Source organism: Aquarana catesbeiana, linkage group LG09, assembly GCF_042186555.1.
Source record: "Aquarana catesbeiana isolate 2022-GZ linkage group LG09, ASM4218655v1, whole genome shotgun sequence".
Taxonomy (NCBI): domain Eukaryota; kingdom Metazoa; phylum Chordata; class Amphibia; order Anura; family Ranidae; genus Aquarana; species Aquarana catesbeiana.
The window spans coordinates 18,417,260-18,444,716 of record NC_133332.1 but is presented as its reverse complement, the minus strand read 5'-3'; the positions used below and the strand labels follow the sequence as shown (position 1 = coordinate 18,444,716).

Below are 27,457 nucleotides of genomic sequence, written 5' to 3'. Positions count from 1 at the left end.
CTTTATCGGACTTTTTTACTCATAATAACACACCGGATATGGATCCGATGATGATTTGGGAGGCGCATAAATGCACGATTAGAGGGGAACTAATTAGGTTAGGAGCCCAACGCAAGAAACAGCAGGAAAAAGAATTAAGAGATTTAATTAATAGGATACATACCCTAGAAGCTTTACACAAACAATCTCTAGCCATACAGACAGCCACTGAATTACTCGAAGCCAGGAAAAAGTTGCAAGAATTACTACTCACCAAAACGCGGAGATCCCTATTTTTTAAAAAGAGGGTATACTATGAGTCAGGAGACAAAACCGGCCGATTTTTAGCTAGAGCCCTGAGAGAAGCTCACGCAACTAATACAATAGCGGGGATTAGGTCACCGGAGGGGACCACGGAAGTTACCTCTGAAGCTATAGCATCTCAGTTTCATAACTATTATTCAAAACTCTATAACTTACCGAGACAAAACAGACCCCCCGCAACTCTAACCGACAGAATACAGGCCATACAAGAATATTTAGTTGAGAGTGGTCTGCCACGATTAGAGACCGCAGAGACGACCCCCCTGGAAGAACAGATTACACTGACTGAAATACAGGGTGCCATTAAGGGACTTAAATCAGGCAAGAGCCCTGGACCGGATGGTTACACATCTGTTTACTATAAAACCTTTGGCGACATCTTGACCAACCCTTTAGCAAGAGCCCTAAATTCCCTCTCCTCACCCAGACAAGTACCCCCTGACTTCTTGACAGCCCACATAACAGTGATACATAAAGTTGGGAAAGACCCTACAGAGTGCCCGAGTTATCGACCTATCTCGCTACTAAATTTAGACCTCAAAATACTAACCAAGATACTTGCCAATAGATTAATACCGCTCCTCACGTCTATAATTGGACAAGATCAAGTAGGATTTATGCCAGGAAGAGAGGCAAGGGACAACATTATAAAGGCTCTACTTTTAACACATGCGGCGGGGACGCAGGGCATCGAGGGCCTTCTCCTGTCCACGGACGCGGAGAAGGCCTTCGATCGGGTCTCCTGGGATTACATGCTGGAGGTGTGTCGCCATGTGGGACTAGGAACGCACATGATGACCTGGATTGCAGCACTATACCAGAACCCTAGTGCGAGGATAAGAGTCAATGGCATATTGTCCGATAAGGTTAACATCTCAAACGGGACTAGACAAGGCTGCCCCTTGTCACCGTTGTTATTTATCCTCTCTTTGGAACCGTTTATTAGAAAAATTAATAAGAACGATTCCATCTCAGGTTTCGAAGTAGCCAACAAAACCTACAAAACAGCCGCATATGCGGACGACCTTTTGTTTTTTTTAACTAAACCACATATCACAATACCGAATTTGATGGCGGAATTCACGCACTATGGTTACATATCGAACCTCAAAATCAACTATTCTAAGTCCGAGGCAATGAATGTTTCGCTATCAGAGGACATATTAGCTAAAACACAGGGGAACTGTTCGTTCCGCTGGGTAACAAGTGAACTCAAATATCTGGGAGTATGGATACCCTCGAGACTCTCGAAAACCTTTGAAAAGAATTTTCCACCGTTGCTGGCAGACATTGCCTCGGACTTGCAGAGTTGGAACTCTAAATTCTTCTCTTGGTTCGGAAGGGCGGCTATACTTAAAATGGTCATCCTTCCGAGACTATTATACTTGCTGAGATCATTGCCAGTCGCTATCCCACTACACTTTTTTAAGAAGTTACAATCCACCCTCACACGCTTTCTTTGGGGACATAGACGGCCGAGAATCAAATTTCCTTTACTAACCAGAACCAAGGAACGAGGGGGCATGGGCCTACCCCACTTTCACAACTACTATTTAGCATCACACCTCACCAGAGTGATTGATTGGCACTGCCATGGAAACTCAAAAGACTGGGTCTTTTTGGAGGGGTCGTTGACTTCAGGCGGACTCAGGTTTTCCCCTTGGATTCCCTGGGGAAAACTCCATGAGTCCACACGGAAACACCCACTGACGGGGGCTACCATGAAGGCCTTCCAGATGGTGATTAAAAAATATGATCTAACGACACAATTAAGCCCATTGACCCCAATCCAGAACAATCCGGACTTTGCACCAGGCCTGACAGGCAAGAGCTTTCAAGCCCCAGACTCACCAAATCTACTGACTGCAGGAGACTGCTTTAAGAAAGGTAAATTCAAAAACTACTCAGAGCTGAAGGAAGAGACTGGTGTTCTTCACTTGTCCAGGTGGTCATATTTCCAGATACATAGCTACGTCATGAACAAGACCAAATTACCTCACTTTCAGAGACCTATGACTCAATTAGAAACAGTGTGCCACAGAGGCGACGATTTTTCCAAAACTACCTCGGCGGTCTACTCATGGCTACAAAATCCTAAATCACCTACAGACGATAGATTTAGAGTAGAATGGTCTAGTGCCTTGCAGAGAGATATAACAGATAATCAATGGCTGACGGCTTGTACGTTAGCACACAAATGCTCCATTAGCACAAAAACACAGGAGACAGCATATAAACTTCTGACTCATTGGTATACCACTCCACATAAGATCAAAAAATGGTTCCCTGAGGCCTCAGACAGTTGCTGGCGATGCAATAGAGAGCCAGGCACTCTCTTGCATATCTGGTGGCAATGCCCAATCCTGGAGACCTATTGGACGAAAGTGAGGGATACCATACGACGGATAACGGAGACCAAGATTAATCTAGATGCAGCATGCTGCCTACTACACATCTCGAACGTTCCCTACAAGAGATATAAAAAATCCTTAACGAAGCACCTCTTAAACGCTGCTAAAGCACTGATTCCACTTCGGTGGAAAAGCACACAGGCTCCTTTGCTCAAGGAGTGGCTTCAGAAAGTCTCCGAGATCTGTCGTATGGAAGATTTACTCGCCCAATCCACAGATAGCATAGAAAGATATCACAAAACATGGACACCTTGGTTAATCTTTAAGTATTCCGCAGCTTATGAACAACTGCTGAATATTTAAATGGTCTCTGGATGTAGGAACTCTTCACAGTTCCACATATGTTAAATAGGCGCAAGGGGGACCGAGGAGGTGGGGACGCCACTTCCTTACTGGAAGGCCCTATTCTATTTACTTCTCTTCCTTTCATTCTTCTCTTTACGCTTTACTCTTTTCTTCTTTTTTTCTCCATTTTTCTTTGTCAATTATTCTTATTTTCTGTCTTGATAAACACTGAAATGATGCTAATTCCACTAAATTTAAAAGTTAACAGTCAGCTAGATTTACCGCCTGTAATGTTGTAACTGATCCACAAAGTCCATTATAATAGCTGTCGTTGAAAGTTTTGATTTTCAGGATCATCACTCACCTTTTTAGCACACGAATGGGCGGATCTAACTTTAAATTTATGCTCAATACCTTCATATAGATGTTAACCACTATATATACTGTTCATTAGATGTACTGAAACTGTATGGTTGATCTCTTTTGATAAATGGCATTGTTTGATAAGCTTTATTAACCTTCTAATAAAACTCTTTAATGAAAAAAAACACCTCTGTTTATTAATCTCTTTGCTTGGAGTTTCGTTCGTGGTGTATACAAATCATTTGCTATGATTCATGGGCGACATTTCACAAACGGCGCACTTTATTTCAACTGAAGTAATATACCTCCCTCTACCCCCTCTATTGATCTTCTCTCCTCCTAGATGGAAAGCTTGGGGGGGGGGCTCTCTTTTGTTTTCATGTTTTCATGTCAATGTTACAGCACCTCAATGTGCTCACTGATTATAGATCTCCAGAACATTCCACCGCAGACAATCGTATAGAAAGTACCGAATGAACCAACACCGACTTCCTCCACTCAAAAGATAGTCACCAATGTAATATGCCATCAGACAGAACACATCTACACATTATAACTTCTATCTATCCATCCATCTACAGTGCCTTGAAAAAGTATTCATACCCCTTGAAATTTTCCACATTTTGTCACGTTACAACTAGGGATGAGCTTTATGTTCGGGTTGAACATTGGCTGTTCGCCCGTTCGCCGAATAGCGAACGATTTGGGGTGTTCGCGGCAAATTCGAAAGCCGCGGAACACCCTTTGAAAGTCTATGGGAGAAATCATAAGTGCTAATTTTAAAGGCTTATATGCAAGTTATTGTCAGAAAAAGTGTTTGGGGACCCGGGTCCTGCCCCAGGGGACATGAATCAATGCAAAAAAAAAGTTTTAAAAACTTTTTTAGGGAGCAGTGATTTTAATAATGCTTAAAGTCAAACAATAAAAGTGAAATATTCCTTTAAATTTCCTACCTGGGGGGTGTCTATAGTATGCCTGTAAAGGGGCACATGTTTCCCATGTTTAGAACAGTCTGACAGCAAAATGACATTTCTAAAGGATAAAAAGTCATTTAAAACTACTTGCGGCTACAATGAATTGTCGGGTCTCGGCAATACGGATAAAAGTCATTGAAAAAAACGGCATGGGATTCCCCCACAGTCCACTACCAGGCCCTTTGGGTCTGGTATGAATATTAAGGGCAACCCTGAACCAAAATAAAAAAAAAAAAATTGCATGGGGGTCCCCCCAAATTCAATACCAGGCCCTTCAGGTCTGGTATGGGTATTAAGGGGAACCCTGCGCATTTTTTTTTTTAATTTTGGCTTTTGGCCAGGGTTGTAAGGATGAGGCTCTACAGGCATCAACATGGGGACAAGGTGCTTTGGGGTAGCCCCCCATGCCCCTCCCCATGTTGAGGGCATGTGGCCTGGTACGGTTCAGGAAGGGGGGCGCTCTCTCATCCCCCCCTCTTTTCCTGTGGCCTGCTAGGTTGCATGCTTGGATAAGGGTCTGGTATGGATTTTTAGGGGGACCCCCACAACATTTTTTTTTATTTTGGTGCGGGGTTCCCCTTAATATCCATACCAGACCTGAAGGGCCTGGTATGGAATTTGGGGGGACCTCCACACAGTTTTTTTTTTTTAATTTTGGTTCGGGGTTCCTCTTAATATTCATACCAAACCCAAAGGGCCTGGTAATGGACTGTGGGGGAATCCAATGCCGTTTTTTTCAATGACTTTTATCTGTATTGCCGAGATCCGAAAATTCATTATATCCGCGAGTAGTTTTAAATTACTTTTTTTCCAACCAAAAACGTAAATGTATTTTATTGGGATTTTATGTGATAGACCAACACAAAGTGGCACATAATTGTGAAGTGGAAGGAAAATGATAAATGGTTTTCAAATTTTTTTTACAAATAAATATGTGAGAAGTGTGGGGTACATTTGTATAGCGCCCCCCTGAGTCATTACTTTGTAGAACTGCCTTTCTCTGCAATTACAGCTACAAGTATTTTTGGGGATGTCTATACCAGCTTTGCACATCTAGAGAGGGACATTTTTGCCCATTCTTCTTTGCAAAATAACTCAAGCTCTGTCTTAATGGAGAGCGTCTGTGAACAGTAATTTTCATGTCTTGCCACAGATTCTCAATTGGATTTAGGTCTGGACTTTGACTGGGCCATTCTAACACATGGAATAACGGTAGTGCTGCGCTATAACCTATATAATGTGCAAAATAGAGTGCAAAAATGTTAAGTACAAGATATAATTAAGAGAGGCAATGTTCTAAGGTCAGTATCAAATCCTTGGCAGTATAAAAATATCTCACATGCCCTGCAAATACTTCAAATAAGACAGTAATAAAATATAATAATATGATAATTGACAGTAGGCGTATCACAAGTGAGGCCTGCAGTTCTTTAGATGTTGTTCTGGGTTCTTTTATGACCTCCTGGATGAGCTGTCGTTATGCTCTTGGAGTAATTTTTGTAGGTCGGCCACTCCTGGGAAGGTTCACCACTGTTCCAAGCTATCTCCATTTGTGGATAATGGCTCTCCCTGTGGTTTACTGGAGTTCCAAAGCCTTAGAAATGTCTTTGAAAACCTTCATAGATCGATACATGTACTTTACTTTGTTTCTAATCTGATATTGAATTTTTTTTAGATTGTGGCATGATGTGTGGCTTTTTATGATCGGTTAGCGTGCTTCACTTTGTCAGACAGCTTCTATTTATGTGATTTCTTGATTCAGCAGGTCTGGCAGTAATCAGGCCTGGGTGTGGCAAGTGAAATTTAACTCAGCTTTCCAAAAAAATTGTGGTTAATCACAGTTCATTCATGATTCAACGTGGAGGGGGGCAATTACTTTTTCACATAGGGCCAGGCAGGTTTGAACAGCTTTTCTCCCTTAATAAATGAAATAATAATTAAAAAACTGCATCTTGGATTTACTCAGGTTATCTTTGTGTAATATTAAAATTTGTTTGATCATCTGAATTATTTAAGTGTGAGAAATATGCAAAAAAATAAAAAATAAGAACGAGAGCAAATACTTTTTCACACAACTGTATTTCTACCTATTTGTCTATCATTTTTTTTATTGTTTTATCTATTGTTATATCCATTAAATATCTATTGATCTATCTCTTCATTCATCTATTAACTATTGATATCTTTCTATCTCTTTATTTAAACTACTGATATCTATCTATCATTATCTATTGTCTAACTTTCTATCATGTTATCTATCTCTTTTATCTATTCATTTATCATCTACTTTTCTATTGTTTTATCATCTATTTTTTTATTTATTTTTGTATCTATTGACCTATATTTATAATCTGTTTTTATTTGCTGTGAATCAATATGCTGGAGCCCTCTATCTATCTATCTATCTATCTATCTATCTATCTATCTATCTATCTATCTATCTATCTATCTATCTATCCCTGCTGTTTTATCCATTGATTATCTATCATTTATATATATTTTTTAATATTTTTTTTAATCTATTGTTCCGTTTTTATCGTCTACCTTACATTCCTGACCTTTGTTCGCTATTAATCAATCTGCTGTAGCCACCTCGCAATGAATTGAAGAGTGTGACGCGGGGCAGGGAGATGGGGGATAGGTAGAGCACGGCCTCCTCACTGAAAACTGGAGCGTGTGTAGAAAGCGTGGCAACGCTGAAGACTCAGGATCGGCTGCCGAAGTGTTGCCACTCTCAATAAAGAAGAGCTGGGAAGTGGCAAAGTCACCCAGGTATTTATGGTGTAATAATTGATTTTTATAATGAAGGGTGGAGCATGCATAGTAGGAGTAAGTATTTTGGCAGTCATTAAAGAGAAAACATTTTTTGGTTTCACCAACGCTAAGTATTTAAAAAGGAAGAAAAACAGATCAACCATCACAAACACCGGTACATCGTGTGATGAAACAGTCGGGAAAATGAATAAAAACGACGACTAATAACAATCAATGTAGATTTCATGGCCTACCTTTGACGTGTGTTGCAAAAGTCTGGCACAGCTTCTTGAAGAGTTCGGGGTTTTCAAATTTCTCCTCCTTTGCTTGTACCCAGAAACAGGATTCAGAGAGTTCCTGTGGCTCAACCTAGAGGAAAAAAAACAAAACAAAAGACACTTAAAGTGGTTGTAAGGCGCTGAAATTAAAAATGAACAACGCATGTCCTTCTATAATGTGTATTTGTCTCAATCCTAGTATGATTTATGTCTATACCAGGGGTCTCAAAACTTTCTACACCAAGGACCAGTTTGCTGTCCCTCTGACTTTTAGGGGGGCCAGACTGTGGTCATTGGGAGTAGAAAAGGTCCTAACGTAAGTGGGTGGTCTCATCTGACCAGAGCACCTTCTTCTACATCTTTGCTGTGTCCCCCACATGGCTTCTCGCAAACTGCAAACGGGACTTCTCGTGGCTTTCTTTCAACAATGTCTTTCTTCTTACCACTCTTCCATAAAGGTCAGATTTGTGGAGAACACGACTAATAGTTGTCCTGTGGACAGATTCTCCCACCTGAGCTGTGGATCTCTGCAGCTCCTCCAGAGTTACCATGGACCTCTTGGCTCTTCTCTGATGAATGTTCTCCTTGCCCGGCCTGTCAGTTTAGGTGGACGGCCATGTCTTGGTAGGTTTGCGGTTGTGCCATACTCTTTCCATTTTCGGATGATGGATTGAACAGTGCTCCGTGAGATGTTCAAAGCTTGGGATTTTTTTTTTTTTTTTAACCTAACCCTGCTTTATACTTCTCCACAACTTTATCCCTGACCTTTCTGGTGTGTCCCTTGGCCTTCATGATGTGGTTTGTTTACTAAGGTTCCCTAACAAATCTCCGAGGGCTTCACAGAACAGCTTTGTCTATACTGAGATTACATTAAACACAGGTGGACTCTATATACTAATTAGGTGACTTCTGAAGGCAATTGGTTCCACTAGATTTTAGTTAGGGGTATCAGAGTAAAGGGGACTGAATACAAATGCATGCCACACTTTTCACAGATTTATTTGTAAAAGAAAAAAATTGAAAACCATTCATCATTTTCCTTCCACTAACCAATTATGTGCCACTTTGTGTTGGTCTATGACATAAAATCCCAATAAAATACATTTACTTTTTTGGTTGTAACATGACAAAATGTGGAAAATGTCAAGGGGTATGAATACTTTTACTAGTGCAGCTGAGGCTGCAGAGAAAGGCACATATGTTTGAGCTTTGGGGTGCACACCCTAATGCAATAGGCTTGGTTGGTTGCACCTGTGCAAATGTTTGTCACATTTATTTTTTTTATTTTTTTATAAATAAGCCCCTGTTAAATCTTATACGAGGTTTTAGTAATGGAATTTACATCTAAATCAATTCTAGGAAATATTGCAAAACCATATATCATCCCAATGTGGCATCTCATGGATATATTCATGAACGTAATTTACCATTAGGTAATGTAAATAGTGTACATTATGCACAGTTCCAGCATACAGTGTATGAAACATTCATAGTTCACCTTACTGGTCATAAACAGGATAACCTTGACTAGCCCAGAACTGACGCAGCACACAACAGAGGCCGCGCACGACACAATGGAATCTTATTAATGTCAAGAGGATTGTGGGTACATTTTTTTTTTTAATCCAGCAACCACACAATTCTGACATCTCTCTACATTTTATAGTCCTTCATTAGCGAGTAAATGCTATTATGTTTCAGCCACAGAAAATTTAGTCTATTAACTCCGTTTCTAAAAAAGAGGGATCCAAGGTTGACCTTGCTGTAACCGAATAAAATATTTGAATATGTGTGTGGAATGTTCTCTCTCTCGTGCAGCTCGGACTACGCGCCTCCAATTCCGGGGAATGTGTAAGACCAATCAGTCAACTGCTAATGCAATGAAATACACTGTATTACCAAAAGTATTGGGACACCTGCCTTTACACGCACATGAACTTTAATGGCATCCCAGTCTTAGTCCGTAGGGTTCAATATTGAGTTGGCCCACCCTTTGCAGCTATTCGTTTTCGGACTAAATTCGGCATATTCATTAGTTCCGGGGGATCCGAATGAACGAGACTCTTTTGGCGAATGCATACAAAAACGAGCTTTCAGAAAGAACGAAAATCCAAAAGAACGGAAATCCAAAAAACAAGAACAAAAATCTGATAATTCGAAAATCCGAAATAGTGGAAAATGATTCAGCCTACGAGTTTAACAAAACGATTACATTTGAATAATTTTGTTTATCGTATTTTTTATTATAATTAAATTATAAACTATTATTATAGTTTTATTATTATTAATATTATTATTTATATTATTATTATTTATAAATAATAAATAATATTAATAATTACAAAAAAAAATATAATAAACTATAAACTATTAAATTATATGTATTGGAACTTCCTTTCAAGTTTGCCTGTCAGTGAACGGAACGAATATAAATTTATCCGAATTTACCAATTATCCGAAGTAACGAATACCGCATCTAAACGAATGGAACAGAACAAATATATGAACGCATTCCAAAGTTACGAATGATCCAAAGAAACGACTGCCGATCATAATGAATGATCAGATTAACGAACAAAAAAAAACAATTATGGTTGTACACATGTACACTAGACATCAGTGTCAGTTAGTATCCCTCCCAGCCAGTGTCAGTTAGCGCCAGATTTCCCACCACACTATCACAGTCAAACTATAAGTCACTGATCACCACCATTACTAGTATAGTATCTGTATGGATCAAAACTATACTAGTGTCCCCAATATTATAGTGTCCCCACTAGTATAGTGTCCCCAATATTATAGTGTCCCCACTAATATAGTGTCCCCAATAGTATCGTGTCTCCACTAGTATAGTGTCCCCAATAGTATCGTGTCCCCAATAGTATAGTGTCCCCACTAGTTTAGTGTCCCCACTAGTATAGTGTCCCCAGTAGTTTAGTGTCCCCAATAGTATAGTGTCCCCAATAATATAGTGTCCCCAATAGTATAGTGTCACCACTAGTATAGTGTTCCCAATAGTATAGTGTCCCCACTAGTTTAGTGTCCCCAATAGTATAGTGTCCCCAATAATATAGTGTCCCCAATAGTATAGTGTCCCCACTAGTATAGTGTTCCCAAAAATGCAGTTTGGTTTTTAACAAAGACATGTAGCAGAATACATTTTGTCCTAAATTTATGAAGAAATTTGATTTTATTGGACATGTTTTATTTTTCACTATATCATGGAATCTTATTAACATCAGAATTGATTGTGTGTAATTTTTTTTATCCAGCAACCACACAATTCTGACATCTCTCCACATTTTATTGTCCTTCCTTAGCGAGTAAATGCTATTATGTTTCACCCACAGGACATTTTGTCTATTTATCTGAAAAAGAGGGATCCAAGGTTGACCTTGCTGGAACAGAATAAAATATTTGAATGCATGTGGAATGTTCTCTCTCGTGCAGCTTGGACTACGCGCCTCCAATGCCGGGGGAATGTGTGGGACCAACCAGTCAACTGCTAATGCAAAATATCAAATATATGGCAGGCATCCTATAGTTCACTCAGCGCCCCCATACAAGAGTGTGTTGGAGTAGCGTCCATGTTTTTGCAAAGTGTGGCCACACAAGTTACATGGGTTCTTACATTGTGGTGTAATTTATGTAGCGTTCACCCCCAAAAGGGCTCCCGCTGATTTGGTCTCAAGGTTCTTTTCCAAGCAGCCAGGCACACAGTCGCAGTTACTCTTCTAGCTCATTAATCACTTGCCGACCACTACATTTGCTGCTGGTGGGCAGCTCCCCCAGGCACCACAACCTATCCAAACGTTGCAGTAAACTTCCTGGTTTAGAGGCACGCCCCTTGCTGATCCATGCTGTGGTTGGACACAGCACTGGTTTGTCAGCAGGTTCTCCTGGCCAATCAGAAAGCAGGTCCTGAGACCCAATTGGCCAGGGAGTCTTAGGACTCCTGGCCAATCGGGTCTCAGGACCCACTTCCTGTTAGGCTGGGAGGAGAAGCAACGGCCCCGGATCTTCCCACGCGCATGGGGGTTGCGACCCCTGACACCACCTCAGTGGTTGGGTGTGCGATGAATACATGTGACAACTATGGGGTTTTACTGACCCCCTTAAATGGCAAATGTAAACACGCGCTTACTGTCCTGAGCCCCCTATAAGGTTGCTTTCACACTGTGGGTTAGCTATGCTTTTCTAAAGACTTCTTTTTATATATTTAGGTGTGGTTCAATTTCTGAACGTGCACAAAAACTCCTGCGTTCAGTTTGAGGTCGAGGGCCAAATCAGAGGGCTCAACCCGCGGGCCACAGATTGAGCACCCCTACCTACAATGTCATTGCATGGTGCTGCTGGGTTTTCACCAACTTTCAGACCCCAGATCTGATTCTTGGACCTCTGTGGTATCTGGCTGTAGCTCTACTTGTTGTGCCACCGGAGGTGCTAAGCCAGTGGAGTGCAAAACACACCCAAAAACTTCCACCCGGTGCCAAAAAAAGTGCACACATAAAGAGTGAAACACAAAAACGTGCAACGGGTGTTACACTGCTCCTCCACTAGGGATGGACCTTCCCTTGATCCCCCGGGGTGTTAGGCTCCAGACAGGGACTGAGGTACTTCACTTGGGTCCATCTAGCCGAAACCAGACGGACCCCCGTTCTCTGGAAGGTCTCTCGAAACAGACCCACCCAAGTACTCGGTGGGACTCCCCCGACGGGAGACCCCATGAGAGAGGGCGAACCAAGCCAAAAAGCCTATTGTCCACCCCCTCCCAAGATTTTTAGAGTAGGCCTGAGGACCCACACCCTACTCAGCACACTGTGACAAATGTGTATACACATCAAACAAAAAAATACAAAAAAGTGACAAACACGGGGATACATAAAAAGAAAGTGGGGAGAAGGAAGGTGGGAGAGTGAAAAGTGACCATTGTGTAATACAATGGCCGGCCCTCCGGCCAGGAATAAAAATTTCCCCTGATCCTAGCCAAAAGGCTCGGCCCTAGAGGCAGGTGCAAAAAATGTGTGTTGTGGTGAAGTGACCATGGTGCCATAAATCAAGTGCCGAAACACTGTGACTGTACGGCACCCCTGAACTGCCACTTCAGGGGCACATTCACCACTGGCTTTTCGTGCAACCCTGACCAGGTTGAGCACCCCTGAACTAGACGATGCTGGATGTCTTCAGTCAGGAAATGGGACGGTCTCAATCTGACTCGCTGCAGCTTCTAATGCACATTGTGAGAAGCTCACAGTGTGCAGCAAAATCAAAGTAAGCCATTTCAGTCCAGGAAAGGAGCCTGTACAACTGTGCCAGACAGAAAGGAAGGCCGGAGTTCCGCTTAAATATGACCATTTCACATTGGAAGGAATAAGTACAGAATCTATATCCTCTACTAATCTCTTTCATATTAATACTAAATTACGGGTCTACTGTAAATGCCAGGCTATATGTATGTGTGGCTTTACCAGCATTATCCCCGGACTAAGAGTAATAGCGGAGAAGCGTCAAGGTGCTGTGAAATTTGCATATTATAATATCCCCCGACCTCCCGCTGGCCTCCATTGCAGTGTTCCTTTTGCCTTATTTCTCTATGTTACCCTGGGGGTCAATATGAATATTCTTTGGCAGTACAAAAAGAAAAAAAGAAAAATGTGAAAGAACAACAAGAAAGAAAAATTGAGCTGAAGGTCATTTAATTATTGAAATCCCTCAATATTCAGCAATTTGGATCCCTCTATCAGAGAAGCCGGGAGAGGAATGTTCACAAAGGTATTAAAGGTACAGTGCCGTCCAAAAGGCAAACTCAGCCTGGAGATGCATTTTTTTTATTATTATTGTTTACATTTAGTACTTTAGTACTCCTGTCCCTCTTCAATCTGGGGATCCCTTTTGTATACCAATTTATGGTGTAGGAGGGATATTAAAAACACCCACTGCAGGCTCCCCACAAGTCATGTAAGACATTTCTCCACCAATCACATTCAGCCTGCCTTGGAAGTTTGATTCTGATTGGTGATACAAAGAGCAGAGAGAGAGGCAGGTATATAGCCTAGATCAGTGATGGTGAACCTTGGCACCCCAGATGTTTTGGAACTACATTTACCATGATGCTCATGCACTCAGCAATGTAGTTGAGCATCATGGGAAATGTAGTTCCAAAACATCTGGGGTGCCAAGGTTCACCATCACTGGCCTAGATTAACTGGTTGTAGACACTAATCGTACAATACTCTGCAAAAAAAGATCCAACATAATGGAAGTACAAAGGACGGGTATAGTACGTCCAGTCCTTCTCCTGCTCCCCCCATTCGCTGGCAATTTCCAGCTGTCAAAATGTGTAAAACACAGAAACAGTGTTTATAAACATTGTTCAGACAGGAGACAGAGAGATACAAAGTAACATTGTTTATAAGCATTGATCAGACAGGAGATAGAGAGATACAAAGTGATATTGTTTATAAACATTGTTTAGACAGGAGATAGAGAGATACAAAGTAACAGTGTTTATAAACATTGTTCAGACAGGGGACAGAGAGATACAAAGTAACACAAACCCAGCTTCTGGTGATGTCTATGCGTTCCAGACTTCAAGCTGTAATTGACTGCAAAGGATTTGCAACCAAGTATTAAAAAGTGAAAGTTTGATGGATGATTGTTAATCTGTCCCATTATTTTTGGTCCCTTAAAAAGTGGGAGGCACATATACAAACTGTTGTAATTCCTACACCGTTCACCTGATTTGGATGTAAATACCCTCAAATTAAAGCTGAAAGTCTGCAGTTAAAGCACATCTTGTTCGTTTAATTTCAAATCCATTGTGGTGGTGTATAGAGCCAAAAAGATTAGAATTGTGTCATATTTATGGACCTGACTGTATATACACATACAGTATCTCACAAAAGTGAGTACACCCCTCACATTTTTGTAAATATTTTCTTCTATCTTTTCATGTGACAATACTGAAGAAATGACACTTTGCTACAATGTAAAGTAGTGAGTGTACAGCTTGTATAACAGTGTAAATTTGCTGTCCCCTCAAAATAACTCAACACACAGCCATTAATGTCTAAACCGCTGGCAACAAAAGTGAGTACACCCCTAAGTGAAAATGTCCAAACTGGGCCCAAAGTGTCAATATTTTGTGTGGCCACCATTATTTTCCAGCACTGCCTTAACCCTCTTGGGTATGGAGTTCACCAGAGCTTCACAGGTTGCCACTGGAGTCCTCTTCCCCTCCTCCATGATGACATCACAGAGCTGGTGGATGTTAGAGACCTTGCGCTCCTCCACCTTCCATTTGAGGATGCCCCACAGATGCTCAATAGGGTTTAGGTCTGGAGACATGCTTGGCCAGTCCATCACCTTTACCTTCAGCTTCTTTAGTAAGGCAGTGGTCATCTTGAAAGTGTGTTTGGGGTCGTTATGTTGGAATACTGACCTGCGGCCCAGTCTCTGAAGGGAGGGGATCATGCTCTGCTTCAGTATGTCACAGTACATGTTGGCATTCATGGTTCCCTCAATGAACTGTAGCTCCCCAGTGTCGGCAGCACTCAGGCAGCCCCAGACCATGACACTCCCACCACCATGCTTGACTGTAGACAAGACACACTTGTCTTTGTTCTCCTCACCTGGTTGCCACCACACACGCTTGACACCATCTGAACCAAATAAGTTTATCTTGGTCTCATCAGACCACAGGACATGGTTCCAGTAATCCATGTCCTTACTCTGCTTGTCTTCTGCAAACTGTTTGCGGGCTTTCTTGTGTATCATCTTTAGAAGAGGCTTCCTTCTGGGACGACACCATGCAGACCAATTTGATGCCGTGTGCGGCGTATGGTTTGAGCACTGACAGGCTGACCCCCCCACCCCTTCAACCTCTGCAGCAATGCTGGCAGCACTCATACATCAGCACGCAGCACGTACGTTTCTTTGGTCGACCATGGCGAGGCCTGTTCTGAGTGGAACCTGTCCTGTTAAACCGCTGCATGTTCTTGGCCACCATGCTGCAGCTCAGTTTCAGAGTCTTGGCAATCTTCTTATAGCCTAGGCCATCTTTATGTAGAGCAAAAATGCTTTTTTTCAGATCCTCAGAGAGTTCTTTGCCATGAGGCGCCATGTTGAACTTCCAGTGACCAGTATGAGAGAGTGAGAGCGATAACACCAAATTGAACACACCTGCTCCCCATTCACACCTGAGACCTTGTAACACTAACGAGTCACATGACACCGGGGAGGGAAAATGGCTAATTGGGCCCAATTTGGACATTTTCACTTAGGGGTGTACTCACTTTTGTTGCCAGTGGTTTAGACATTAATGGCTGTGTGTTGAGTTATTTTGAGGGGACAGCAAATTGACACTGTTATACAAGCTGTACACTCACTACTTTACATTGTAGCAAAGTGTCATTTCTTCAGTGTTGTCACATGAAAAGATAGAAGAAAATATTTACAAAAATGTAGGGGTGTACTCACTTTTGTGAGATATTGTATATAAATATAAACATATATATATATATATATATATATATATATATAGGAAGGCCAGTATGGTGGTCTGAAATTATGGGAGGAGCCCAGGGGGTATTTAAGCAGACCACCCATGATGGTCTGTGTCGGTTCCAGTGCGCGTTACCCTTCTATTCCCCTTCTCAGGGTACTTCTCTACAGAAACAACCATTTACTTTCTTAGGGTATGCGCCCTTCTCTGGGCATACCGTCCAGCAGACCAGGGCACACTTCAGGTCTACTTTATGTTGTTAGTCTTGTGACGTGTTTATGTGGTTCATATCTCTCCGGACAGAGGGCTCTGACCATAAATATATATATATATATATATATATATATATATATATATATATATATATATATATATATACACACACACACACACACACTATATTACCCTAAAAGTATTGGGACACCTGCCTTTACACGCACATGAACTTTAATGGCATCCCAATCTTAGTCCGTAGGGTTCAATATTGAGGTCCATAAAGACATGGAAGAGCGGGTTTGGGGTGGAGGAACTTGACTGGCCTGCACCATATCCAGACCTCAACCCAATAGAACACCTTTGGGATGATTTAGAGTGGAGACAGTGAGCCAGGCCTACTCATCCAACATCAGTACCTGACCTCACAAATGCGCTTCTAGAAGAATGGTCAAACATTCCCATAGACACACTCCTAAACCTTGTGGACGGCCTTCCCAGAAGAGTTGAAGCTGTTATAGCTGCAAAGGGTGGGCCAACTCAATATTGAACCCTACGGACTAAGACTGGGATGCCATTAAAGTTCATGTGCTTGTAAAGGCAGGCGTCTCAATACATTTGGTAATATATTGTGTGTGTGTATATATATATATATATATATATATATATATATATATATATATATATATATATATATATATATATATATATATATAAGTCATAGTCAGCTACTAAGACTGCTTGCCTTAAATAAACACACACAAATGTAATGATTGCAGAGCAGCTTTCATTCAGGTGTTTTATATCTGCCCGGAGTTCAGCTTTAAAGGTAAAATTTGGAAATGTATTGATTAAAGAAAGCCTTTTTTATTTTATTTTTTATTTTAATGCTGTGCAGCTTTGAAATGTGGGATAAGCGACAGATATGATCCATCCACGAAGCGGATCTTGCAGTGTGTAACGTGACAGGCGGCTGGCCCGAGATCCAGGCATGACGGCTTACAGCCAAGACATGGACTCATTACAGTCCCCCCGAGATCCGCCATTTTTTTTTTTTTTTATGTGTATGTTGCGGTTGGTTGCATTTAATGACTGATTATTACAGGCTCTACAATGCCGGTTTCTACATTTCATGGCACCTTATCAGTGTGCCGCCATCATGGACATTGAACGACATTATGAACAAACTTGACATAGATCAACCAGTAATAGCGCTAACATAGGAAGGAGCGAAAAGTGTGAATTTTAGTAAATGGAGAAGACAAAACAGACGTGGAAACACTTGATAAAAAGGATTAAAGTGGATCCAGTTTAGACAATGCGCAAAACGAAAATGGCGATTATTAAAGGGTAACACACACAGAATCTATATGCTCAAACTAGACAGACTGCTGAAATCCGGGTTGCCATGGGCAATGCCGCTCTTCGTGGAGGAACCTCACAGAACTCGGCGAGAAGCAACAATTTGTTATGAAGTGCGTTGGAAAGAAATATAATAAATGAATTTGCATTCAAGGCTGCGCTTCGACTTTTGTACGGCTTAGCTTTAAAGCTTCGAGCAAAAAAAAAAAAAATAAGGGACACTTTTTTTTTTTTTCTTCCTCTTTATTTACACATTTTTCACTCCCAAAGGACGATTGCCACTTGTGGTGTTTAATGTTATCGTTTGTAAAAATTCCGTCGAGTCGCAGACCGGCTCTTGTCTACACTTATTATTCTGACGTTAATGATGCGACGAGCCCTCCGGGGCCCCTATCTGAATAATAACAATAAACAAAGCCCAGAGAATGAAGACTTTTTTTTTTTCTTATTTTTTTATACTGAAATGAAATTGTAAAAAAAAAAAAATAGGTTATGATTCTGAATTAATCTTGATTTTCTGTATAGCAAACTTGAGTGTCTGTGCTATGAGAATAATAATATTGTGTGGCTATACCCACGGGGAGAGGCAAGGCATAGAATAGTTGTACTGGTGAACTAGAGATCCAACCATCTTCAAACTAAGAAAGTATTTGAAGTATAACCCCAATTTTTTATGAAGAGGGAAAGCATCTCCACCAACTTGGTTTCATACATGACGAGCATCTTAGATAACCATCGCTGTAGCAGACTAGACGAGTACAGGAGGCCTGGAGCTTGTCCAGTTATAAATGATATATGAGGCTAGCAATGGATAATACATTTAAAACAGAACTCCAAAAAAATGTCACCCCCCCTCCACAAGTTGTCACTCTTTATCATTTTCTAAACTTGGGAGGTATAAAGATGGCCCTGTCTATGGCTTATTCTAATCTGGTTGGTGCTCCACTAGTTCCCAATGGGTGTCCCATTTACGTTTTTCTTCTGAGCTTTTAGTCCAGTACACCTATCAACCCGTCCTCTGCAGAAAGCCCTGATGAAGGAGAAGTTTTGAGCCACCAAAACGTGTTGTCTATGTACCTGTGAATGTCCCTTAGATTGGTGGTATATGGAAAGAATGCTCCTTACATTGGTGGTCAATGGGAAGAATGCTCCTTACATTGATAGTCAATGGGAAGAACGCTCTTTACATTGGTGGTTAGTGGGAAGAATGTTCCTTACATTGGTGGCCATTGGGAAGAATGTTCCTTACATTGGTGACCATTGGGAAGATGCTCCTTACATTGGTGGTCAGTGGGAAGAATGCTCCTTAGATTAGTCGCTATTGGGAAGAATGCTGCTTACATTGGTGACCATTGAGAAGAATGCTCCTTACATTGGTGGACATTGGGAAGAATGCTCCATACATTGGTGACCACTGAGAAGAATGCTCCTTACATTGGTGACTATTGAGAAGAATGCTCCTTACATTGGTGGCCATTGGGAAGAATGCTCCTTACTTTGGTGACTTTTGGGAAGAATGCTGCTTACATTGGTGACCATTGAGAAGAATGCTCCATACATTGGTGACCATTGAGAAGAATGCTCCTTACATTGGTGGCCATTGGGAAGAATGCTCCTTACATTGGTGACTATTGAGAAGAATGCTCCTTACATTGGTGGTCATAGGGAAGAATGCTCCTTACATTGGCGGTCATAGGGAAGAATGCTCCTTACATTGGTGATAAGTGGGAAAAATGCTCTTTACATTGGTATTTAGTGGGAAGAATGCACCTTACATTGGTGGCCATTGGGAAGAATGCTTCTAACATTGGTGATCAGTGGGAAGAATGTCCCTTACATTGGTGATCAGTGAGAAGAATGTTCCTTACATTGGTGGTCAGTGGGATGAATGCTCCTTATATTGGTGGTCAGTGGGAACAATGCCCCTTACAATGGTGGTCAGTGGGAAAAAATAGCTGCAGAAGGAAAATGGAAGGGAACGGCCCCTCTACATGCCGCCCCTGCTGCCCCTCCTATCCATCTCCTGCTTTGACTGGGCCCCTGTGTGATGCCCTGGCCCTCCCTCATGTGTCAGGATAAAGAACGGAGAAGGAGACAGTAACTGTGTCATTTCCTGGCCCCTTCCTTGCCTAATGAATAGAATCTGTGATCCGTACCAATCACTGACTCTGTTCATCCATAACCAAGTCATAGTAAACTGTGTCTCACTTTATCGAAGCTATTCCTGTCCATTCATTCCGTGCAGCTGAGGCATTCTGTCTCAAAGGTGAAACATCAGAGGTCTGTTTACACCCCTGATAGCTCGCAAAAGCACCCCCAAATGAGGCCCCTAAAAACGTGTAAAAAATAATACAAGACACAATTGCAAAAAGAAATAAATACAATACGAGGGTAAAAAATAATAAAGAAACAAAGCAAAAAATATATAAAAAAGCACTGACACCAGTGGTGGAACTACCAGGGTCACAAAGTTCGCACTTGCAACCAGGCCCTGGGGTTCTGCCACCATTGCGGGGGGGGGGGGGCCTTTATGGTTTCTTGCACCGGTGGCCCGAAAGATTCTAGTTACACCTCTCAGTATAAATATATATATATATATATATATATATATATATATATATATACATACAGTATATTAGTGAAGTTTTATTACAACAAAAACTGTTGTAAAAGTGATAATATGAAGTTGACGATGATGTTTCTGTAAAAAAAAAAAAAAAAAAAAAAGGGCTTCCTGGATTTGTGGGCTCATCAAAAGTTTCATAAAAAAAAAAAAAATATTTTGGCAACCACAAGCCAAAATTGACTCCAACATGTTATAGGCCTAACAAAGTTTTAAAGGTGGCCTACACAGACAGACAGCTAAAGAGAACATGATCAGATTTCCCGTCAATCGATATGCAGGAATATAAAATGTTCTCCTGACTGAGAATACTGTCATATCGGGGGGGGGGTTCAGCTTGCTGGAAGCCTTTAAACTACTGACATAACTATATTTCAGCAGGAGTCTGTTTGATAGACTGTCCGGTTGTCAGGATGAAGGCAAATGATTTGAGGAACGTCTTATCTCTTTTAGTAAGCGATGTGACTGAAGTAACACATGTAGGTGAAACATTTTTGCTGCAGGGTGTTTAGAAAAAAGTGATGGCGGACAATTCAAGAAAAAAAAAAAAAAATTATAAAATTTTAGCAGGCTTTTTTTTTTTTTTTTTAAATAAATCATACAAAATGGGGGAATTAAATTAAATTAAATACTAAAGTGTTAAACAATTTACTAATCCCTTTTTTATGGAATGCTTGGTGATAAAATAAGTCGTCAGTAACAGATAATAGGCCAAAATAAAGGTATTTCCAAAGCTTAACGCAGTCACAGCATCACTATACAGTCAAATAGAATAAGCAACAATTGCATAAAAAATTATAATACAGAATTTGGCATAAAAAACATGAAAGCATGGATCCATCCTGACTTGTATCACCGGTTCAGGCTGGTGGTGGGGGTGTAATGGTGTGGGGGATATTTTCTTGGCACACTTTTGGCCCCTTAGTACCAACTGAGCATCTTTTAAACACCACGACCTACCTGAGTATTGTTGCTGACCATGTCCATCCCTTTATGACTACAGTGTCCCCATCTTCTGATGGCTCCTTCCAGCAGGATAATGCCCCATGTCACAAAGCTCCAATCATCTCACCACTGGACAATGAGGTCCCTGTACTCCAATGGCCTCCACAGTCACCACATCTCATCCTATAGAGCACCTTTGGGATGTGGTGGAACAGAAGGTGAGTATCATGGATGTGCAGCCGACAAACCTGCAGCAACTGCATGATGCTACCATAGGTGTGCACAGCCTATTGCATTAGGGTGTGCACCCCAAATGTTTTAAAACATGGACTGTGTTATAGTAGAGCAGTGGATGGTGTCAGTAGTTTTTTTTTTTTTTTTTAATTATTTTATTTTTTTATTCATTTCTTACCATTGTTTTTAGGCGCCCCGTTGGGGAGCTTTGGTTAAATATCAGCAGGGGGAATCTGCGCCACACAGAGTGATAAGGATGTGCCTGGGCACACCCGGCACACCCCCTGCGCACGCCTATGAATATTATCATGTCACTATGGACCAAAATCTCTGAGGAATGTTTCCAACACCTTGTTAAATCTATGCCACCAAGAATTAAGGCAAAAGGGGGTCCAACCCGGTACTAGCAAAGTGTACCTATTAAAGTGTCCAGTGAGTGTATATATATATATATATATATATATATATATATATATACACATACACATATACATATATATATATATACACACATATATATATATATATATATATATACACACACAGTGGAACCTTGGCTTACAAGTAACGCGGTTAACGAGTGCTTTGAAAGAAGAGCAACTTTTTTTTTTTCTTAAATAGTGTTATCTCGCAAAACGAGCAGAATTTAAGCTAATGGGGCATGCAGTACCGCATTTGGCCAGAGGTGCGGGGGCGCCGGGGACACTCAGAATGGTTTGGAGCCCTTTGGAAATAGTCGGGATCACTCGGAAACACTCATTCTGCATACACACGAGCGGACTTTCCATCAGAGTAGACTCCGACGGACTTTCCGACCGAGTTCCGCTGAAACGGACTTGCCGACACGCGATCACACCAAAGTCCGATCGTTTAGAACAGGGGTCTCAAACTGTCGGCCCTCCAGCTGTTGTGAAACTACAAGTCCCATCATGCCTCTGCCTGTGGAAGTCATGCTTGTAACTGTCAGCCTTGCAATGCCCCATGGGACTTTTAGTTTCGCAACAGCTGGAGGGCCGACAGTTTGAGACCCCTGGTTTAGAACGCGATGACGTACGACGGGACTAGAAAAAAGGAAGTTCAAAAGCCAGTAGCCAATAGCTGCCCTTGTGTCGTTTTTGGTCCGTCAGACCAGCATACAGACGAACGGTTTTCTCGATAGGGGTTGAGTCCGTCGGAAATATTTGAAACATGTTCTATTTCCAAGGTCCGTTAGAATTTTTGAAAAAGAAAAGGTCCGATGAACCCCCTACGCGATCGGAATGTCCGACGGAATGATTCCGTCGGACCTTTTCTGCTGGAAAGTCCGGTCGCGTGTACGCGGCATCAGAAATACTCTGTTCCCGAGCCTTTCTGAGTTCAGCCGAGCTGTCCCCGAGTATTTCCAAGGCTCTCTGGCGCCCCCCGCCCACCTCTGGCTATATGCGGTATTGCATGTAATAGAAGTCGATGCAGAACGAATTATCTTAGTTTCCATTGACTTCTATGGAGAAACTCGCTTTGGATTACAAACATTCTCCTGGAACGGATTATGCTCGTAATCCAAGGTTCCACTGTGTGTGCATATATATATATATATATATATATATATAATGTATATGTAATATAAAATCAGTTCTCTTTAAATCTCAGAGACTGACAGTGAATACATTTTCACTGAGTGGGTCAGTGAATCGTTTTTTTTTCCCCCCTCGATTCTTGCTCCCAGATCAAACTAGCTACATTCTCGGCTAAAGTAAAAAGCAGCGTCAGTGAGAGAGAGATGAAAAGGCAATTCTGACACATTCGTCACCAGACCAAGAAACCGTTTTTTTTTTTTTTAGCATAAGCCGAAATCTGACTATACAACCCTACCTATCAGAAATAAAATTGCCGACTTCATAGGAACTGCGCGCCTCGCTGTCTGTCAAGGCTGCTTCCTTTTTTGATGCAGAGGCGCACTTCAAAAAAATCCGGTTGTCTTTAAATCTCGACATGCGAGACGATTTCGGCTCATTTGAAAAGCCGGTGGCGCACCTTGGGACGGCTTGTTAACAATATATTAATAATTGTTTTGGCAGGTGACTCGGTGAATTCCCAGGCAGAGTATGGAAATGACAGATTTAATTTTGATCCTTGTGATATCCTGTTATTGATGGTAAGTCCGGTCTCTCCAAGATAAGGGGGGGAGAAAAAGTCGACATGTGCGTTTTGTGCTTTTCATTCCTTCAATATTAATCCGCTCTCCGAGAACCAGGTGCTCAGCCACTGCAGCTAATTAAACTTAATTTAAAAGTTTGGGATCTCACAAGCCACGGCTAACAAACAACTGGTTTTTCCTTGAGCTGAGATGAACTCGGGCTGGAAAAAAAAACAAACTTTTCTACCGTTTCTAGAGGCGATGCAGATTCCGACTGCTACATAATAACAGTTATTCTCGGTTTTTCAACCTGGGAGGGCTGCGGATCTTCACTGGTTTATTAAAACAGACACCCAAGATTATTTTGTGTCTGTGGACTTCAGTAATTTTACAGATCTTTTTTTTGGGGGGGGGGGGCCAAGTATGTACTGCATTTACATAATATTGTGGGTCTATGGTAGCACCCATAAAGAGGATAGTAAAGGCCAGGGCTCTCCAAACTTTCTAAGCAAAAGGCCGGTTTCCTGACCTTCAGACGTTTGGAGGCCAGATTGTGGCCGGTGGGGAGGGGGGGGTCCCGGCATTAGTGGGAGTAAACAATGTCTCAGGCTTGGTGGTCAATGGGAGTAAAAAAATTTCATAGCACCTGTTGTCCATAGAAGCAGGAATAGTGCCCTTCATTGGTATCAGTGGGAGGAATAGTGCCCCATCATTGGTATCAGTGGGGGGAATAGTGCCCCATTATTGGTATCAGTGAGAGGAACAGTGCCCTGTCATTGGTATTAGGGGAAGGAATAGTGCCCCATCATTGGTATCAATGGGATGAATAGTGCCCCACCATTGGTATTAATGGGATGAATAGTGCCCCATCATTGGTATCAGTAAGAAGGAAATGTTCCATCATTAGTGTCGGTGGCAGGAAATACTGTATGCCCTGCTATTTGGTGTCAGTGGGAAGAAATAGTGCCCCATCATTTGGTATCAGAAGGAGGAATAGTACCCCATCATTGATGTCAGTGGGAGGAATAGTGCCTCATTAATGGTATCAGTGGGAGGATTATTACCCCATCATTTGGTATCAGTGGGAGGAATAGTGCCCCTTCATTTGTATTAATGGGAGAAATAGTACCCCTTCATTGGTATCCATGGGAAGAATAGTGCCCCATCATTGGTATCAATGGGATGAATAGTGCCCCATCATTGGTATTAGTGGGAGGTATAGTATCCGATCATTACTATTAATGGGTGGAATAGCGCCCCATCATTGGTGTCAGTGGGAGGAATAGTGCCCCATCATTGGTATTAGTGGGAGGAATAGTGCCCCATCATTTGGTATCAGTGGGAGGAATAGTACCCCATCATTTGGTATCAGTGGGAGGAATAGTGCCCCATCATTTGGTATCAGTGTGAGGAATAGTGCCCCATCATTTGGTATCAGTGGGAGGAATAGTGCCCCATCATTTGGTATCAATGTGAGGAATAGTGCCCCATCATTTGGTATCAGTGAGAGGAATAGTGCCCCATCATTTGGTATCAGTGTGAGGAATAATGTCCCATCATTTGGTATCAGTGGGAGGAATAGTACCCCATTATTTGGTATCAGTGTGAGGAATAATGTCCCATCATTTGGTATCAGTGGGAGGAATAGTGCCCCATCATTGGTGTCGGTGGAAGAAATATGCCCTGCTACTTGGTGTGAGTGGAAGGCATAGTGCCCCAAGGGCCTGGTAACAGCCAGCAAAGAGCCACATCCAGCCCATGGTCGCGGTTTGGAGACTTCTGGCATAGGAGACAATTATGTGGAGTTAGTAGGGTACCCAGGGGAGCTCCAGTCCCCACTGAGCTTATAGATCCATATTTCACATGTTGGGGGTTCATAACTTTCTGCCCGGGGAGCGGGATGGACGGCCCGATCACATAACCACTGTGATTGCAGTGTGCCCAATGCTTCAAGTAATATGCACATCATATGTGGTGAACAGACAGTATGTGGTTTAGTGCCCAAAGCCTCGGGGGGTGCCGGTTATTCAATAACGTCGTTATTCCAGCATGCTGTGGGCTACTAGGGATATGTCATTCTCACCTCGGCGAGAAAGGGGAAGCCCCAGTACTCTTTTCTGAAAAAGGTAGTCATTAAAATTCAAAACTTCACCAAACTGTTATTTAGGGGGGGGGGGGGGGGGGAGGGGGGGGGTTACATGAAATAAAATTGAAAGAAGGACTGAAGGTTTGCTTTAAAAGATTGTCACTTTGTTTTTTTCCAGTGTACTGTTCCTACATGCTTTGTTATCCTAGCTACAAGGCTGGGCAGAGCTCCTCTCCTCCCCACATAGCTGTCCAACAACATAGACAGCAAGGAGACAGCTGCTTGATAACTGGCTCTTGTCTCAGCTCTGAACACTTGCCCAAGGCAAGAGACGGCAAGAGGAATGTAGAGGGAGAGGAAGGCGCGTCAACCCCCTGTCCCTCTGCATTTCTCTTGCTGCCATTTGCCTTTGGCAAGTGCTCAGAGCCGAGACAAGAGCCAGTTATCAAGCAGCTATCTCCTTGCTGTCTATGTTGTCAGTTGGAAGAGGAGGGGGCCCAGTTTGACCTTTCACTAGGCTTACAAAGCACATAGAAGCATGGGGTGAAGTATTACATTTAATTTGTTCCCTGGGGGGGGGGGGGGTGCAGTTCGTTCTTCTTTGAGCTCCCTTCTCTTGACTTTGTCTAGGCTTAGATGATGTCATTGGTCTGCTGCAGACAGAAATAAGTATTTTCTCAGTCTCCTCTCCCTCAGTGGTCAGACAAGTCGCAAGATGAGGACGTTAGGAAGACTGGTGAAGAAGTGGTTTGCATGAGCTACAAAACATTTTCAACATTAAAGAACAAGTCCAGCTCAATGTCACTAATTACTACTAGACATACCATGATGACCTGGATAAATAAGAACCTTCACAGACATACAGACTTATGTTTCAGCCATGATGTACTATTGTCCTTCACAACAGACCCATTCCTAACTCAGCAGGAACCGTCTGAGATTTGAACCGTGTATGGGCAGGCTGAATGAACCCAAGTTGATCGATCAATCAACCTGGGTACAACCAGCCTGCCGGACTTTACATGCAATTATTGCTAGTGGTTGTTATATACGTTCTCCCGGTGGGAACGGCTTCCCCCGCCGGGAGAACACAATGGCTCCATGGAAGGGATTCCCCTGTCTACACTGTCTATGTTGATAGGGGAATCAAGCAAGTTTCTCTCCTGAAAACCGTGGTTGCAAAAAAGAAATTTGCTCTGTCTACAGCCGGCCTTTATTCATACCTACTGGTGTGACCAATCGTAAGCGTGTTCCTATGCCTTGCAGAAAGGGCAACCCATACATTTCAATAGGCCGCTCTACGGATAAGAAATGCAGAAAAGAAGTCCTTGACTCTTCTAAAAATGTGTGGCACCATGCAGTTTGGCACGTGTAAAAATGCACACCTTTGCAGATACGTGGGGGTGCCATTAACAAACAGTGGAACCGCCATGCATCCGCTAAAGGGCAGAGCATTCCTTGCACAATTTTGCACACATTCCTGACACACATAGATGTGAACTTCACCTAACTGTAATGCCGCGTACACACGGTCGGACTTTCCGGCGGACTTGGTCCGGCGGACCAGAGTGTGCCGGACAATCCGCCCGTGTGTAGGCGCCAGCGGACTTTTCCGGCGGACTTTTTCCCCAAAGTCCGCCGGACCAAGATTTGAAACCTGTTTTAAATTTATCCGCCGGACTCAGTTTCGGGCGGAAAGTCCGCTCGTCTGTGTGCTGGTCCGACGGAAAGCCCGCTCGTGTGTATGCTGGTCCGACGGACCAGATACGACGCGAGAGCAGGGTATTGCATCTCGCGCTCGCTGCAATAGGAAAAACAGATTTTCCTATTGCGGTGAGCGCGGGGCATACCAGGCCCTTAGGTCTGGTATGGATTATGAAGGGGAACCCCCTACGCCGAAAAAACGGCATGGGGTCCCCCCTAAAATCCATACCAGACCCCAATCCGAGCACGCAGCCCGGCCGGTCAGGAAAGGGGGTGGGGACGAGCGGGCGCCCCCCCCTCCTA

The 27,457-nt window shown here is 42.4% G+C and overlaps 1 protein-coding gene across 4 annotated transcripts in view; it reads right to left on the bottom strand.

Annotated features, from left to right (window-relative positions):
- DIAPH2 (diaphanous related formin 2) overlaps positions 1-27,457 on the bottom strand; it is a 1,573,862-nt gene that overhangs the window by 1,001,774 nt on the left and 544,631 nt on the right. For all 4 annotated transcript variants that reach the window (XM_073598133.1, XM_073598134.1, XM_073598135.1 and 1 more), the window contains one exon: positions 7,345-7,459. In XM_073598133.1, coding sequence (XP_073454234.1) covers positions 7,345-7,459 — 115 coding nt within the window. The remainder of the gene's footprint in view (positions 1-7,344; positions 7,460-27,457) is intronic.